Below are 14,852 nucleotides of genomic sequence, written 5' to 3' on the forward strand. Positions count from 1 at the left end.
TGCAAAATCAGAAAATAGAAGGAAAAGCTGTTTGAAATATGCCAAGAGTCCTTGACAAAAAGGAATGGGCAGTTCACTTGTTGGCCTCCAACCCCTCTGAGCTTTCTTGTCTCTCAACAGAGTTTCCGCTGCCCAGTGCGATTCCATGGCACAAACTGTCCAGGTGCCTCCTCATCTTCTATGTGGCAACCTGGCCAAGGGCTTCAAGGCCTGCGTCCCTCCCTTAACCACAGCACAACACCAGGGCAGCTTGGGCCCATGCTGTCAGCGGGTCCAGTTGTAGGAGGAAAACACCCAAAGTGGTGCGAGAAGAAACAAAGCAAAGGGAAGTAGTCCCGGGCTTAGTAAAAGGCAATTTTCATATCAGAATGTAGAAAACCATATCAACTTTTTCCTCATGCACAGGTGCTGGGAGACAGAAAAAAGAAAGCTGCCTTCGGAACCCCTTTACAAATCAGGGTGGGACTGCAGTGCACGTGTTTTAAATAAGCCCAGAAGTCTCATTATGCAAATAAAACCCTGAAAATCAGACTTGGGAGGGGTTTCTGAAGATGTGCTGTCCGGTCTAATTCAGGGCACATCCCCCTGGCACACTGCATCCTAGCCCCAGAGGCACAAGTGTGTTTTCATATAGGCACAGAACTCCTCCTTCCTGAGTCTTTCCTGAGCCATTTAATTCACATTAATAAAAGAGTACATGGGGATAATTTAAATACAGATGTCTTTGTAAAATTGGTCTCTCTTTCTGGAGATTAACAAACTGTGGCATTCCAGCTATTTGCAGCTGCAGGGCTTACAATTCTGAAAAGGAAGAGCTACGGCAGCAATGTGGGCTACAGATGGGCGGAAACACACCTACCCGGGCCCTCTTCAAGGAGCACTTCTCTTTCTATTAGCCTCAGGGCTATGGTTTAATGTGGAAGTGGGACGCAGCAGCTTTATGAAATGTCTTCCTTCCACCCCCTCCCCAAGGTGACCTTGAAGCACCCTCCTCCCCCATGAACAGGGGAGGTTGGCCATATATAGTACCTGATTCCTGCTGTGTTGTCATAATGGAATTTGGGGTCACACGCTTCCTCTTCCTCCATACAGGAAACAGGTGAGGTGGGCAGAGAGAGTCCAGAATCCTCTTCCATGCTCAAAGTCTCTGATATCGGAAGGACAATGTAGTCTTTGCCATCCTGAAACAATAAACACAGAGTGCAATTGTTATGGCTGCAGTCCTCCCAGGGCCTTTTCATGAAAAAAACAAAGGCCGAGGGAGCTTCTTGGTTATGGGGTCTGTTGCCTTCATGTCAGAAATGTAAACCTTTAAGACAACATTAAAAATGTCTTGTCAAAACAAAAGGGCACTTGAAAGGGATGTGCGCATGAAAGTATACGCAAGGAGCTCATGACTAAGCAGATGGGTAAGGGGACACAGAGCACTGTGGCCACAATGAAGACCAAGCAGGCTGTGGGCACAGATGCAGCAACAGAACACGCAGGGTCCTGCAGAGCTGAGAAATCATTTGTTCACAAAGCCCTACCCACACAGGCCAGGACCTTTAAAGGGCATGTTGTCCAATTTTAGCCTCTACATTCCAAGGCAATGGAAAAACTGATCTCGGTCTAGAGAAAAGCAATAAATGTGCAGGAAAACAGGTCTTCTAAAAGCAAAGGTCGCCCAATTTAACATTATTTCATCAAAAAAAAAAAAAGAAATAAAGGGCAAGATGATAGCTTTAAATGTTTGAAAGGGTCATGATAAAGACAGATTTGATCCACTGTCCCCCAGCTGTTCAAAAGAAAAGCAGGAGAAAATTGGCTTCCATTCATTGTAGTAAGAGGTGTTGACTGCAGATTAGCTTTCTAGTGGTAAAGGCTACAAGTCTAAAATCCTCCTATGGAAGTTATGGAGGCCTCAGATTTTTACTGGGGGAAAAATAAAGCTATGTGTGTTTGCCTGCAGAATATATTAAAAATTCCTTGAAATTCCACCCATTGTTGATATTCTTTACATCAACTTTACAAATTTGTTGTTGTTGTTACTTTAGAAAAGCATCTGAAGGCTTAAAAAGATGCATTGGTAGGAATAAGAGTGGTCTGCTCCCAGGATATGAATTAGGACTAGAAGCTGAAAAGAATATAGTTTCTTATTCAGTGGCTGAGAATATAGCATGGTGGCCATGACAAGGTCTAGGCAGTAGAGAAGTCCTAGACACCAAAGTACTCTTTAAAGAAGTTTATTGGATGGAGGTCACAAACCTGCTGAGCATTAGCCTGTAACAGATTTCCCAAATGTTCCACCAGCTCTGAAAACGTGGGTCTCTGATTGGGCTCCCCATGCCAGCAGTCAAGCATGGTCTGGTACCTGGAAAAGCAAAACACTGATGTTATTAACTGCCTCTTTCCTCCTGATCTGATGCTGAAAACAAGCACTTGAATAAGTAAACGGTTACAAAGAGTCTACCAGGAGCCAAGATGCTCAATAGGGATACAAAAGACACTTGGTGCTCCCCTACACTTGGAGCATCAGATGTGTACAGAAAGGAAAATTACAGATCAAGATATAATTTTTTTTAAAAAAACTAATTGAATGGTACAGATATCATGCTGTCATTTCAAGAAGAAGGCATAGCTTTGTGCTTGAGATTTTCAAGGAGGGACTACACGAAAGAAGTAGGACACAAACTAGGCCACAAAGAGGTACATATAATGTCTTCTAGGCAGGGAGATTTTGTGAAAAAAGAAAGAGAATCAAAGGAAACTTTTAAAGTCTTACATTTCTGGTGTGGTATAATCAGGGGCCCTCATTCTAGTGCCTTCTTTCAATCGCCTGCAAAATTCCTCATCAATCTTTACGCCAGGATATGGAGAAGCACCTAGAATAAGACAGGAATGGGATGTTTGTTATTTGATTTTCTCTTATAGAAAGCCCCGAACCTGCTTCTTGAACATACTGATCACCTATATATTTTTTCTTTCTTTTTTTAAGGTTTTACAACACAAAGCTTGCGAGTAAGTTTCACCCAATAAAGGTTGAATATAAGACAGGGAAAGGTGATTTCGGGCCACTGATTTATCATTTTATTTGGAGTCTGGATGGAAAGACCAAGAGAAGTGACTTACCTAAGGAAAATATTTCCCAGAGCAAGACACCAAAGGACCACACGTCACTCTGAATTGTGTACACTCTGTCAAAAATTGTTTCTGGGGCCATCCATTTCAAAGGGAGGCGTGCCTAAGCGGGTAGAAGACAAGGAATCAGATTCCAACTTAGCAACTTTCTAAAAGGAAAAACACTTCCTTTCCTCCTGAACACAGGTCCTGAAGTTTGCAAAGAGGAGTTTGAATTCTGCAGATTAACAGGTCACTAGGTTCATCTTTGAAACTTACATCTCCTTTTCTGACATAATCAGGGTCTTTGTAAATATCCCGGGCCAAGCCAAAGTCACAGATTTTAACCACGTTCTTCTCCGACAAGAGGATATTCCGTGCCGCCAGGTCCCTGTGGATACACTGCAAAAAGAATCGTGTGTGCTTTAGATTTCAGCACAGCTGATCTTTTCTACATCTGTTGTGACCTCATGCTTTAAAAAAAAAAACACACACACACAAAAAAACCCACCCACATCAGAAAACCAACTGATTAACAAGCACCAGGTTAATATCTTTTATCAACACTTCAGGGGAAAAGTCTGAGGTTCGTTGAGACGCACATCTGCTTATTCCATAAACAGCCCCAGATTTGGGAGTTAAATAATTAAGTTATAGTATGATGAGGGAGTCATAAATAGACTTCTCTTGGACACAATTAAGAATGTGTTTCTGGTCACATCCACACATCCCTTTTGCCCGGCTCCATATACGGTTGAAACATGTTATTCTAAGGGACGCCCCAGAATGGGGTTTATTTTGAATGAATGCACGGAAACCAGGAACAAGGGGCTCTCACTGGTTTGGTGCCTTTGTTGGTTTCCCCATTCCATATGTAAGTGAAGCTGCACTGGCGCTGATAAACAGTTCCCAGTGGGGCTCATCCTGTTTTCAAAGTGTAGGGTTATCATAAAGGCCCACAGAAGCAATGTCAGCTTCTCACTAGCCAGGTTGATCCTCTGGTGCACTGTAAAGGAAAACCAACTCTCCTCGGCTTTCCTTCTATTCTTTTCCGCTCCCGTTTCTCCCTTCTCTATATCCCCCAACTTCATCTAACTTCCTACTACTGAGCAGCATTAGCTCCACCTGGTCGATTGGTGAGAGAATCAGAGTCAAAGGGAACATTTTTAAGTGAATAAAAGGCGTAGATGCGCATTCTTAGGCCAGTGCACACGTGTTACTGGCCGCCCTGCACCTCACACCTCATATCGGTGTAGTTCTTCCCTCTGAATGAGGCATATTTAAAAGCACATCATCTAGCATGCCTGAGCATCAGGGGATTCCAAAAAACAGACAGCCCTCCCTACTTTCTTTCCAACCTAAGAGCTTCCTTTTTTAGCCCAACAACCAAGTGATATTCAATGAATCACTGGGTAGATGCAAGGGAAGCTAAGGGATCTCCCTCCTCCTCATTCCCTGCCCAGTCCCTGAAAGGAGCCCTGACTGAATGGCAGGCTCTGGCTTTAAAAAAGGTAATTTTAAAAAATCAGAAGGGCAAAGGTCCTTCGTCTTTGGGAAAATCCTGTAAGATCCCGCTTCTCTGCCTTCCTCGTGGGAGGGAAGACAAGAGCTCCCCGCAGATATAGCTGAGATCCTGGAGCTCCGAAAGCTGTCATGACCTTTACATTTCAGAAAAATAAGTGGATTAGGAAGTTTACTCTAATTTAGAAAAAACAAAAAGCTAATAAACAAACCAAAAAACCCAAAACTTAGTCTTTCTTCCCCCAGGAGGCTGTAGCAGCAAATGCATTTTGCCAACCAACAATTTTTCTTGACACTTAATTTGAATTTTTTTTTTTAATGTCAAACCACCCATTGTACCTTTTGCCAGAGAGGTGACTTCAGCCAACCTTGCTCCCTCCTTGGTGTTTACAACTTTTGGAATATTTGTAACTTGTCACGTCCCACCTCAGCCTTTGTTTGGCCTACTTTTCTAATTTTAGCTCTTTTAATCTCTCTCATCTGAAGCCTGTCCTTCCTGGTTTCTAATTATACCACTAACAAATACTTCTTGATGGATGGTGATGAATGTAAAATAAATTAAAAATAAACATATCTGCAAGGCTCAGTCCCTCACCTCTTCCAGGTCATTGCTCACATGTCATATACTTATAAAGCCTTCCTTGGCCACTTTGTTTAAAATTGGTGTACACATACATAGGAGCATGTGCACACAGTGTGCCATTCCTGCACACTCCATAACCTTCCCTGCTTATTCTTCCCCACAGCACTTACCCCCATCTGACCTACTATGTATTTTACCTGTTGCTATTTACTGTTTGCTCAACCTGTGAGAATGCAGACTCCATGAAGCTAGAAGTTTTGCCTGCTTGTTCAGACAGTATCCTTAGTACTTAGAAGACTGCTTGCCCTTCGGAGATGCTCAATAATCAGAGGCTCAAAAATCACATAAATTAATTTCGTGAAATCTCTATATCCCCTTAAAAAGCAGAAAAAGGGGCCTCCGCAATAGAGTCTCTTAATGATCCCAGAAGTAGTGAATGAATTACAGTCCCTAACAAACACCAATGCCTGGCACTGGGGGTCTTATTTCCAAATCTATGAACTGAAGAGGCACTGTTTCCCCTTGAGCTGTCTTACCTTCCGAGATGCCAAAAACTCCATGCCCTTAGCCACCTGGAAGCTGTAACAGATGAGGTGCTCCAAGGTCAGGAAGTTCTTGTACAGATCTTCAGAAACTGCCAGAAGGAGCAGGAGACAGAGATCAGTATTTCCACCAGAAGCTATTTGTTTATAAGTTTGTTAGAATAGTCTTCACTTTATAACATGGGAATTAAATTTCGGGAAATACAAGAAGAAAGAAAATGCCTCTATCTTCTGTAAATTTTCTGAACACCAGTATTATTAGCCTTCATCATACCCTTTAGCAAAAACAGTTTTTCCATTTCAGCCAAACTGAACCAGCAAATCCAGGAGACAGAATAGAGGTGAAATTGGTGCAGATAACAGGGTGAAAAGAGGACTTTTTCAAATGTACTGTTCTAAACTGTTGGCTGAATACCAGTATTATTACCCTTCATCATACCCCTTAGCAAAAACAGTTTTTCCATTTCAGCCAAATTGAACCAGCAAATTCAGGAGACAGAATAGAGGTGAAACTGGTGCAGATAACAGGGTGAAAGAGGACTTTTTCAAATGTACTGTTCTAAACTGTTGTTTTTTTCATGTACCCAGAGGGGTAAACAATAGTTTCATATCAAGAACTCTAAAAATAAAACAACAATATTCAGGGTCACTGAATCTTTTCTCTCCAGGCTTTGTCCTGGGACAAAGAACAAAGGTCAAATTATAATCTACAACGGATAACTAAAAATACCAGAAATATATTTACTTCTCTCACTTTCAATATGAGAAAGTGCTGTAAACACAATAAACCTGGCCTACACGGATGCTTTCTTCCTTCAAGGATATGAATGAAAGATGATACGAACGTGAAGAGAAATGACAAATTTACGTAAATTGGTGGTATTTACATCCGTGCAACTGGTACAAATAAACACTAAGACATTAATGGGTATTTCAACATCTCTTAACTTTTCATCAGATAGATAAGACATGGCTACTTTCCTGGAGACAATTACCAAAGTAAATGAAAAGTCAACTGTAATAACCTTGTAAGTATTAAAAGGGCTTCAAACCATTTTCTCAAATGACTTTTTACACTTAGACCCAGAAAGCTGTCTGTGAATAATTAGTGAAAACCCTTCATTTTCCAAATGAAGAAATGGAGGGTAAATCCTACACTCCTTCTACTCCAACTTACTACCTCAATCCCTTGGGTTTCCAGCTCACTGGCTACCATGTTGTGAGAGAGAAGGATAGGGCAGAGATGGCTCCATTCAGGGTGGGTCCGGTTACGTGTGGTCTAGACAACCTTCCCATACTCTTCTAGACCACCTTCCAGCCTCACACTGCCTGCCAGGCTTCTAAGGGAAAGAAGTTGGATTTCAGTACTACCCATGGCCTCAGGTCAAGGGAAATAGTGAGTGTCTCCCACTATTTCATGATTAGATTACTTAGAGCTCATGCCTCAAAAGGAGGCAGATGTCGGGAAGCCCTGTCTCTATATCCATGGAGCTCCCTCTGCTCCTTCTGAGGGAAGCGGATATATGGTGTATCCTGGAGTCGGAAGAAATCCTGGAAGATCGGCTGGGAACACAGCACCACTCAAAAAGAGCCCTACGTTATCCTAGGAAGCATAATTGGGTAAAGAAAGGTGTATTTACCAAGACTCCTCTGAGGAAGTGTGGATGAAAGGAAGACTTGATAAGCCAGGTAGGGTGGCGTAGAAACAACAGATGGCCCCTACACTGTCTTGGAGAAGGTTGGGTATAACTAACTGAACTTCTGCTGTGCTGGTGAAGTAATCAGTGTGGGGCTGAACTGCTTTGGGCAACAAGGAGGCTCATCAGCCACCAGAGAGCCTCCTTTGCCCTTCTAGAACACAGCTCTGAGTCTCTCCTGCCAATATTTAAGAGCATTGGTTTGACAGTTGCCCACTGCTCAGTTCTCCTGGGGTTTGAGAGTTCTCAGGCTAGCCAGGCTTTGTTTTACAGCCTAACCTGCTGCTTATTTAGACTTCCACACTTCACCTTTCGGAGACTAAATGGAGCCAGTCTAGAAATTCAAATATTGGGTAATGTTGGACTTTTCCCTTGGCAAAATCTCTCGTTACACCCTGTCACCTTGTCTGTTCCTACAAGAGCATGAGTGAAGTGTGGAGAAAGCAATGGCAGGTACCTTCCTCCTCCTCCACATCACTGAGGGATTTCTCCTCAACAAATCCAGAGCTGGCTGAGCTCTGGCTGCTGGTGATACTGTCCAAGCGGCGTTTAGGATCCATGGTTATTTCTCCAACGTATTCTTTCCCTGGACGGAATCGTGTCCCTTTGGTCTGTTAAAAAAAAAACACACAAAAAACAACACACGTGAACAAACTCCTCGACTACAAAATGGATCTCTAAAATGTAGTAAGCTTTGGAAACAATTGTAACTATTAAAAAGCAGACCAGAATGACATCAATGTCAAGATTATGAAAATTTTAGACAATGTTCTACATAATAGATTTTCTTCCACAAAGTCTAGCTCCTTTTTTTTTTTTTTTTTAGCTCACAGAGCTAAATGCCTTATTTCAAGTTTCACTCAGACACACTTCTAATATTAGAGTGCTCTTTACAGAGCGATTTCCACTCACCAGGGTCAAATAGGGGAGAGAGAGACTAATCCAGAGCTGTCCCTATCCGTAACTACGCCCACCTTCTCCCTTCCTCAGGCCCCATCTATAATGGGTCAGTAGATTAAAGTCACAAAAATAAAACATGAGAAGATTACAGCCCCCAGAAGGTATAAGAGGAGGTTACAACACGCAAGAGGTAATTCAAGAAGATTCCTCACAAGTTTTTCACAGAATTTTAACAAAAAATTGAATCTGTACCGCTCTGAATTTTTCTCCATTTTACAGTGTAGCCAGAGTTGAGTTAGGAAATGACATACCTTGTAGGGGACAAATTCATTTCTCTTGCTCCTTAAGTAAGTTGATAGGTTCCCAAACTTGCAGAATTCCACAATCACCATGAGTGGGCCTGTGGACAGCACAGAAAGTCAAGAAAGGAAAATATTTCTCACTAAGTGTTTAACATATTTTTGAATCAGAAAATACCAGAGAAATGCTACAACCTTTTACTGGGGACAGGATCATAGGAATCAGCTGGTCATAATCCCCTTATATTGTAGCTTTGCTTTTTCCAAAAGGCAATTCCACAAGATTGACAAAAATAAAAAATAAAAACCCACCCACTTGCTTTTCTATACAATCACCTAAGATGCCTCCATTTTAGGAGAAACTACTGTTAAGGTCCCTTGTTTTTAATTTTTGGGGGAAGTTTATTTTTCTTATCTGAACACCTATTGCACAAGTGGCAAACTGCATTATAGTGATGTGACATTTTTTAATTCATAGGAAGATCCAGAATTATTTATAGTGCCCACTTAACCTCCATGAAATATATTTATAAGTATCTGAAAATTTCGCAAAGTATCCTAAGTTAAGGAAATCAAGGCCACAAGGGTTTCCCTCAAAGACTAGCAGAGATGCATATGCCCAAATCGGGCAACCAGAACCATCCACAGATACTCACCTCCTGGCTTGGTACAGGCGCCTAGAAGATTGACCACATTGAGATGATGGCCAATATGAATGAGGATCTTAAGTTCAGACATGAGGGCTCGGTGTTCACTGTGTGTTGCTCCCTCTACAAATACAGGGGGAAGAGGGAAATCAAGAGCGTGGCCATGCCAAAACCGGTTTGCCTCAGTGGATAGAGCGTCGGCCTGCGGACTGAAGGGTCCCAGGTTCGATTCCGGTCAAGGGCATGTACCTGGGTTGCAGGCACATCCCCAATAGGAGATGTGCAGGAGGCAGCTGATTGATGTTTCTCTCTCATCGATGTTTCTGACTCTCTATCTCTATCCCTTCCTTTCTGTAAAAAATCAATAAAATATATTTAAAAAAAAGAGTGTGGCCATTACTTTGGGAAGACTGATGAAGCTCTGCAACTTTCCCTCCAGCGATGATACAACTGTAGCCCTATTTGCAAACTAGTGCATTCCCCTGGAAGTCAAGTATAAATTGCATTTTCTAATTCCAAATCAAAATCTTCCTTTAAGTGCACTCAGAATGTTCGATATTTAAAGGAACCCATTGTGGACTCTTTTGCAAAGTGGAGAATACATCTGCAAATGGAATTGTGCCCAGATTTTATTCTTTTGTAAAATTGGATTTTCATTTACCAGGTTTACTATGCTTCTTGGGGCCTGATTATTTCGTGCTTCCTCGTAAGGAAGCAATACCATGGATTAAATATCCTCATGTGTTCGGGGCTATGCTGAAGTTCCCGCCAATCTTTGCTGAGCAGGAAACTTAACAAGGGCCAGCTGGCAAGGCCAGTTGGCACACGAGGCTGATGAGGCTAAGAGTGTAAGTTTGATCCAGCACCAACCAGTAGACTTCCCTATAATTCACAGACATGGTCCACACCTCAGGTCCTGATAAGCCACCTCAAAATTACATATCCCTTTGGCCACAAGAGAGAACAGGCAAAAGGGGAGAGATGGCTTTGAAATGCCATCAAGACCTATTGACAGAGGGTAGGTAGCATCATCTCCATCAATAAAAGCACATCACAACTGGAGCAAAGGGTTTTGTATGCATCACCTCCCCAAATTAAAATAGCAAGACCAGACTTCCATTACTACTAGGATTAACAATTATTCACAAAGTTGTTAATTTTTTAAATATCACCCATAATCCTTTTATCCTAGCACACCATCCTTATTTTTTATATTATCTTTTATATGTGAAATATTTAATATATTACAATTCTAGGGAGCATGCTGTTTTTGTACTCTACTATAGTATTTTTATTTATTATATCAAATTTATTTTCATGTTCTGATGGTCTATAATTATCTTACTAAAGCACCATAATAAAGTAAGAAACAATTTTTATGTAACCAAGGTGTACCCCCCTAGCCAGGCCACTCACTCATTACAGTTGTGCAAGCTGTGTCTTGCACAAGGACTCCCAGGCAAGGTGGGGAGGGGGCGTTGCTGAAACTCATCCCTAACTTTGCCTCCCTGGCCTTGTACCCTAGCATGAAGCTATAAAAGAGGAACTTTATTTCCAATTTTCACAAAGGTATATAAGTTGACTGCATGCTTGGCTAGTGGGTCCACCTAACCACAGAGCCGCTGATACAAGCCTTTCCATCATGTGTAAAGACCAGATGAAATAGATAGAGGGATTCATCACCATATAATATTGCTTTTACCTTTCAACATTTTGACGGCCACTGTCTTGCAAGTTGCTGTCTTGTCGATCCCAAAGGCATCCGCTTCAATCACTTGGCCAAAGGCACCACGTCCAAGAGGCTTACCTACAGTAAACAGTGGCAGCAACAATAAAACAGATCTGGGCTATTACACCACCCAAGTGATATGCAGAGATTCCAACGAGGTACAGTGACCATACATTCCAGTTTAACATGAACAGTCCAGTTTACTCCTTGTCCTGGCTTAATTATTCAATATTTACTCCCTTCACTCTCTAAATGTCCTGCTTTGGATGATTATAAGGTACTCTACTTCTAAGTGACTAAAAGGGTAATTATTCCAATTCAAGCAATGAAATGAATATTTCTGAATTAGAATCCAACATTTGCAAAGACTAGATTTGTCACCATCCTAAAGAAAGATGAGATGGCTTAATAAATCCAGTATTAAATTAATATAACTTGAAAGCATACCTAGTTTCAGCCGGTCTCTGGGGAATTCCCATTTGCTGGCATCATAAGGCAGGCGTTCACAGTGTTCATCCAAGGGGAGTTCATCTGGATCCATGACGATGGACAAGTAGCCTGTCTTCAGTTCCCCTCCATTGGCCTGGAAATCATTACTCCTTTAAGTCACACACACTCTGTTGTTTGGCTGTTGTTTAGTGAGCTTGTTACTGTTTTGATAGAAGCCCCATTCCTGATGTCCCATTTTTAAATAACATTCATGGAGTTTGAGAGTAGTCCTATTATAATCCTGTTTCCAGTGTCCCCACAACTCCCAAATAAGCTCAGAATTAAGTTATTAAATTTTAATTACACTAGACAGTCCAAGCCCTTTTCTCCTCTAGTGGCTTCTATCAATTAAAGCCCAGTGGTTCAGCCAAAAGAAAGAGGGCAAGATATTATTGTATTGAAATAAACTGTGCCCATTAGCCAAAACAATGGGAAGAAGCAACTCGGAGAGCCCTAGTCAGCTTTCATTAATCATGAAAACCAACATGCATGGGATGGAAGAGAAACTATTTTGTTACCCGCTTAACAGTCCGTAGAACAATGACAAGAAGTAGCCAGAAGAACATGGCAATCACAGCAGTTCCCACTAGAATAATGACTTCCAAGTTGGTCTTTTCCTGGGCACCTGGAAAGACACAATTGAATGAGCATAAATAGTTGGAAACTCATACCTTTGGATATAAGATGACAACGTTAAACACTAAAGCAAGATCTTAAGCTTACCAACATGGAAGAATCCTGAATAAAGTCACACACCTCTAACTTGGATGGAATTTATCCTATTATTAATGGATAATTTAAAGTTTGTAAAACTTTGCTCATGAAAACTTCCAACAATAAAATTCTAAAGTAATTAAGGGTAGAAATAGCAATGTCTTCAAAGACAGCCATAGAAAGTGTTTGAAAGAAGAGAAGACTTTGATGGGAAAAAAAAAGATCATGTTCTATAGAGAAGAAAAGTACTTCTAATGGGGGAAAGTAAATGTCTGGTTTTACTCTGATAATCTATGTTTTGATCTGTATAGTTTTGAGAAAGACTAACAAGGAACAAACAAAATAGAAACAAACTCATAGAGAACATTTTGATGTTTGCCAGATGGGAGGAGGTTGGTGAAAATGGGTAAAAAGGGAGAAAAGATTAAGACATACAAATTGTCAGTTATAAAAGCAGTCGCAGGATGTAAAGTACAGCCTAGGGAATATAGTCAATAATGTTGTAATAACGAGGAATGGTGTCACTTTATAAGTTATATCAATGTCTAATCACTGTGCTATATATCTGAAACTAATACAATATTGTATGTAAACTGTAACTAAAATATACATATATATTTAAAGAAAGCTCTCAGGAAAGGAAAGAGAAGAGAAAAAGCTAAAGGTGGGCAAGGAAAGCTGCAGAAGCTCATTGCTCCAGAGGACAGCTCTGAGTGGGAGAAATTGAGCCCAGAGAATGCTTTCTGCTAAGAGTGATTAGCAAAGAGGTGATAAAGAAGCAATTATCACTTCGAGCCCCAGTGGCTGAGGGCAGCTTGCATCAAACCGGCCACAAGCTGTGAGTGGCCCAGGCAGCCTCAAGAAGGCAGAAAGACAAGTAATTAATTAGTTAGCAAAATAAGAGTTAACAGTTGAGAGGCAAGCACCACGGATGCTTAGGAGTGGATTATGTTTTCCTGGTGGATGTCCTCAAGTAATTCTCTATTTATACTTAGAGATTTAAAAGCTCATTTATACACGGCAAAAAGTTCAAAGATTCAATTGTCAACATAAGTTTGTGTATTAATATTCCCATAATAACATTTGGGAACTTAGCAGGAAAATTAAACATGTATCTCTTCCTTTCTTAGTATTTTCCTTAGGTGAGAAGTAAATCTAATCCCTGTGCCAATGTTACCTACTTAGCTTTTGGTAACCAGCCACAAACAGCTAACCGAGGTGAGGCAGAGCAAAGGATAGAAATGGACGTCTCCATTAGAATTTCCCCCAAACATGAAGCACTCAGGAGGTGACAAAACCACCATGTCACTTGAAATCTCTATTTCATGCACTTGAAATCTTTACTTGCAAGTGCAATTTATGAAATGGTAATAAGCCTAGAGATTTGAAAACAAGTCAAGGTACTGAGATGCAATACCTGGCAACAGAGATTTGATAGATTAAAGGGACTACAATTTGGACTTTGAGAGACAAGGTAGGATGAGTTCATAAAAATCCATCAGTTCCTCCACCTGTCACCACCCTTTTTTCTTCCCCTTGCATACCATTCCTTCACCCGCATAATATGCTTTCATTGTCCCTCTGATGGTTATTAACAAAAAAAAAGAGGAATACACGCCTGAAGATAAAATAGTCTGCACAAATTACCTTTCCCATCTGAGAAAATGCCAGATTTCACATCATTCCTGCATACACAGACAAGTTTCCTTTCAAGTTCAGATAAGAACCCCAAATTTTTCATTTCAGAAAAGCAATGGTCTATTGTTCACAAATGAATCTTAATTGCTTTTAGTCCAATGAAAACTATGAACATATTTGTGACTATTTGGATAGCATTTATTTTCATGACTAGGCAGTAATTCTAATGATTTTCTCAATAAATATAGAAGTATAATTTCATAACAATTTCACTGAGCCATGCAAATAAAAAAAGAATCAGGGAAAGGTGGATATTCTGCCTGCCTGGCTAAGAATTTTTCCACCGTGAGAACTGCAGGGACAGAAATGTGATACAAACAAAATGAAAATAACAGTAATTATGTTGCCTGATTAAAATAATATATACTTATAATAGAAAATTTAGAGTACAAAGAATATTTAAAAATCAACTATAATCTTCCCACCCAAAGTGTATGAGTATAAGACATAAACTGATTTTTTAAAACCATCTGATGTGTCTATGAAGTTCCACTGACCTTCTATTATGAAAAATGCCTCCACTTTTGCACATCCAAGAACATTGCAAGCCTGGCAGGTGTAGAAGCCTTCATCCTCCTTCCTCACCCTTCGGATAGTTAGGTTCCGGTTCCCATCTTTCAGTACAATCCCTAAGAGAGGAAGAAAATTATGGCTTTTATTTATGATGTGGTCTAGTGGAGTTTTTCAGGGAAAAAAATTAAAATATAAATGCTGCCCTTTATCTTGGCTATTATCTAACTCCAAAGAGTCCACAGCATCAACTGCTGACTCATCACACCTGGCTTCCAAAAGAATTCAAGAAGGCTCTGAATACTGTGATTCCGAGTCTATGAAATGAGCCAGACCATGGACACTTAGATTGTTGTTTTTTTCTACCTCAAACAAATTATAAAACATAATATGGATTTTGGACAACATCTCCAGGAAAATTCTG

At 40.7% G+C, this 14,852-nt stretch overlaps 1 protein-coding gene across 2 annotated transcripts in view; it reads right to left on the bottom strand.

Annotated features, from left to right (window-relative positions):
- The window catches only part of KDR (kinase insert domain receptor), a 42,216-nt gene that overhangs the window by 7,796 nt on the left and 19,568 nt on the right, over positions 1-14,852 (bottom strand). For both annotated transcript variants that reach the window (XM_005877159.2, XM_014548497.1), the window contains exons 15-27: positions 14,416-14,547; positions 12,025-12,131; positions 11,465-11,600; positions 10,991-11,095; positions 9,298-9,411; positions 8,654-8,742; positions 7,900-8,053; positions 5,740-5,837; positions 3,379-3,501; positions 3,112-3,223; positions 2,765-2,864; positions 2,248-2,353; positions 1,030-1,181 (exon numbers count right to left, since the gene is read on the bottom strand). In XM_005877159.2, coding sequence (XP_005877221.1) covers positions 1,030-1,181; positions 2,248-2,353; positions 2,765-2,864; positions 3,112-3,223; positions 3,379-3,501; positions 5,740-5,837; positions 7,900-8,053; positions 8,654-8,742; positions 9,298-9,411; positions 10,991-11,095; positions 11,465-11,600; positions 12,025-12,131; positions 14,416-14,547 — 1,528 coding nt within the window. The remainder of the gene's footprint in view (positions 1-1,029; positions 1,182-2,247; positions 2,354-2,764; positions 2,865-3,111; positions 3,224-3,378; positions 3,502-5,739; positions 5,838-7,899; positions 8,054-8,653; positions 8,743-9,297; positions 9,412-10,990; positions 11,096-11,464; positions 11,601-12,024; positions 12,132-14,415; positions 14,548-14,852) is intronic.

Source organism: Myotis brandtii, unplaced genomic scaffold, assembly GCF_000412655.1.
Source record: "Myotis brandtii unplaced genomic scaffold, ASM41265v1 scaffold51, whole genome shotgun sequence".
In the NCBI taxonomy this organism is placed as follows: domain Eukaryota; kingdom Metazoa; phylum Chordata; class Mammalia; order Chiroptera; family Vespertilionidae; genus Myotis; species Myotis brandtii.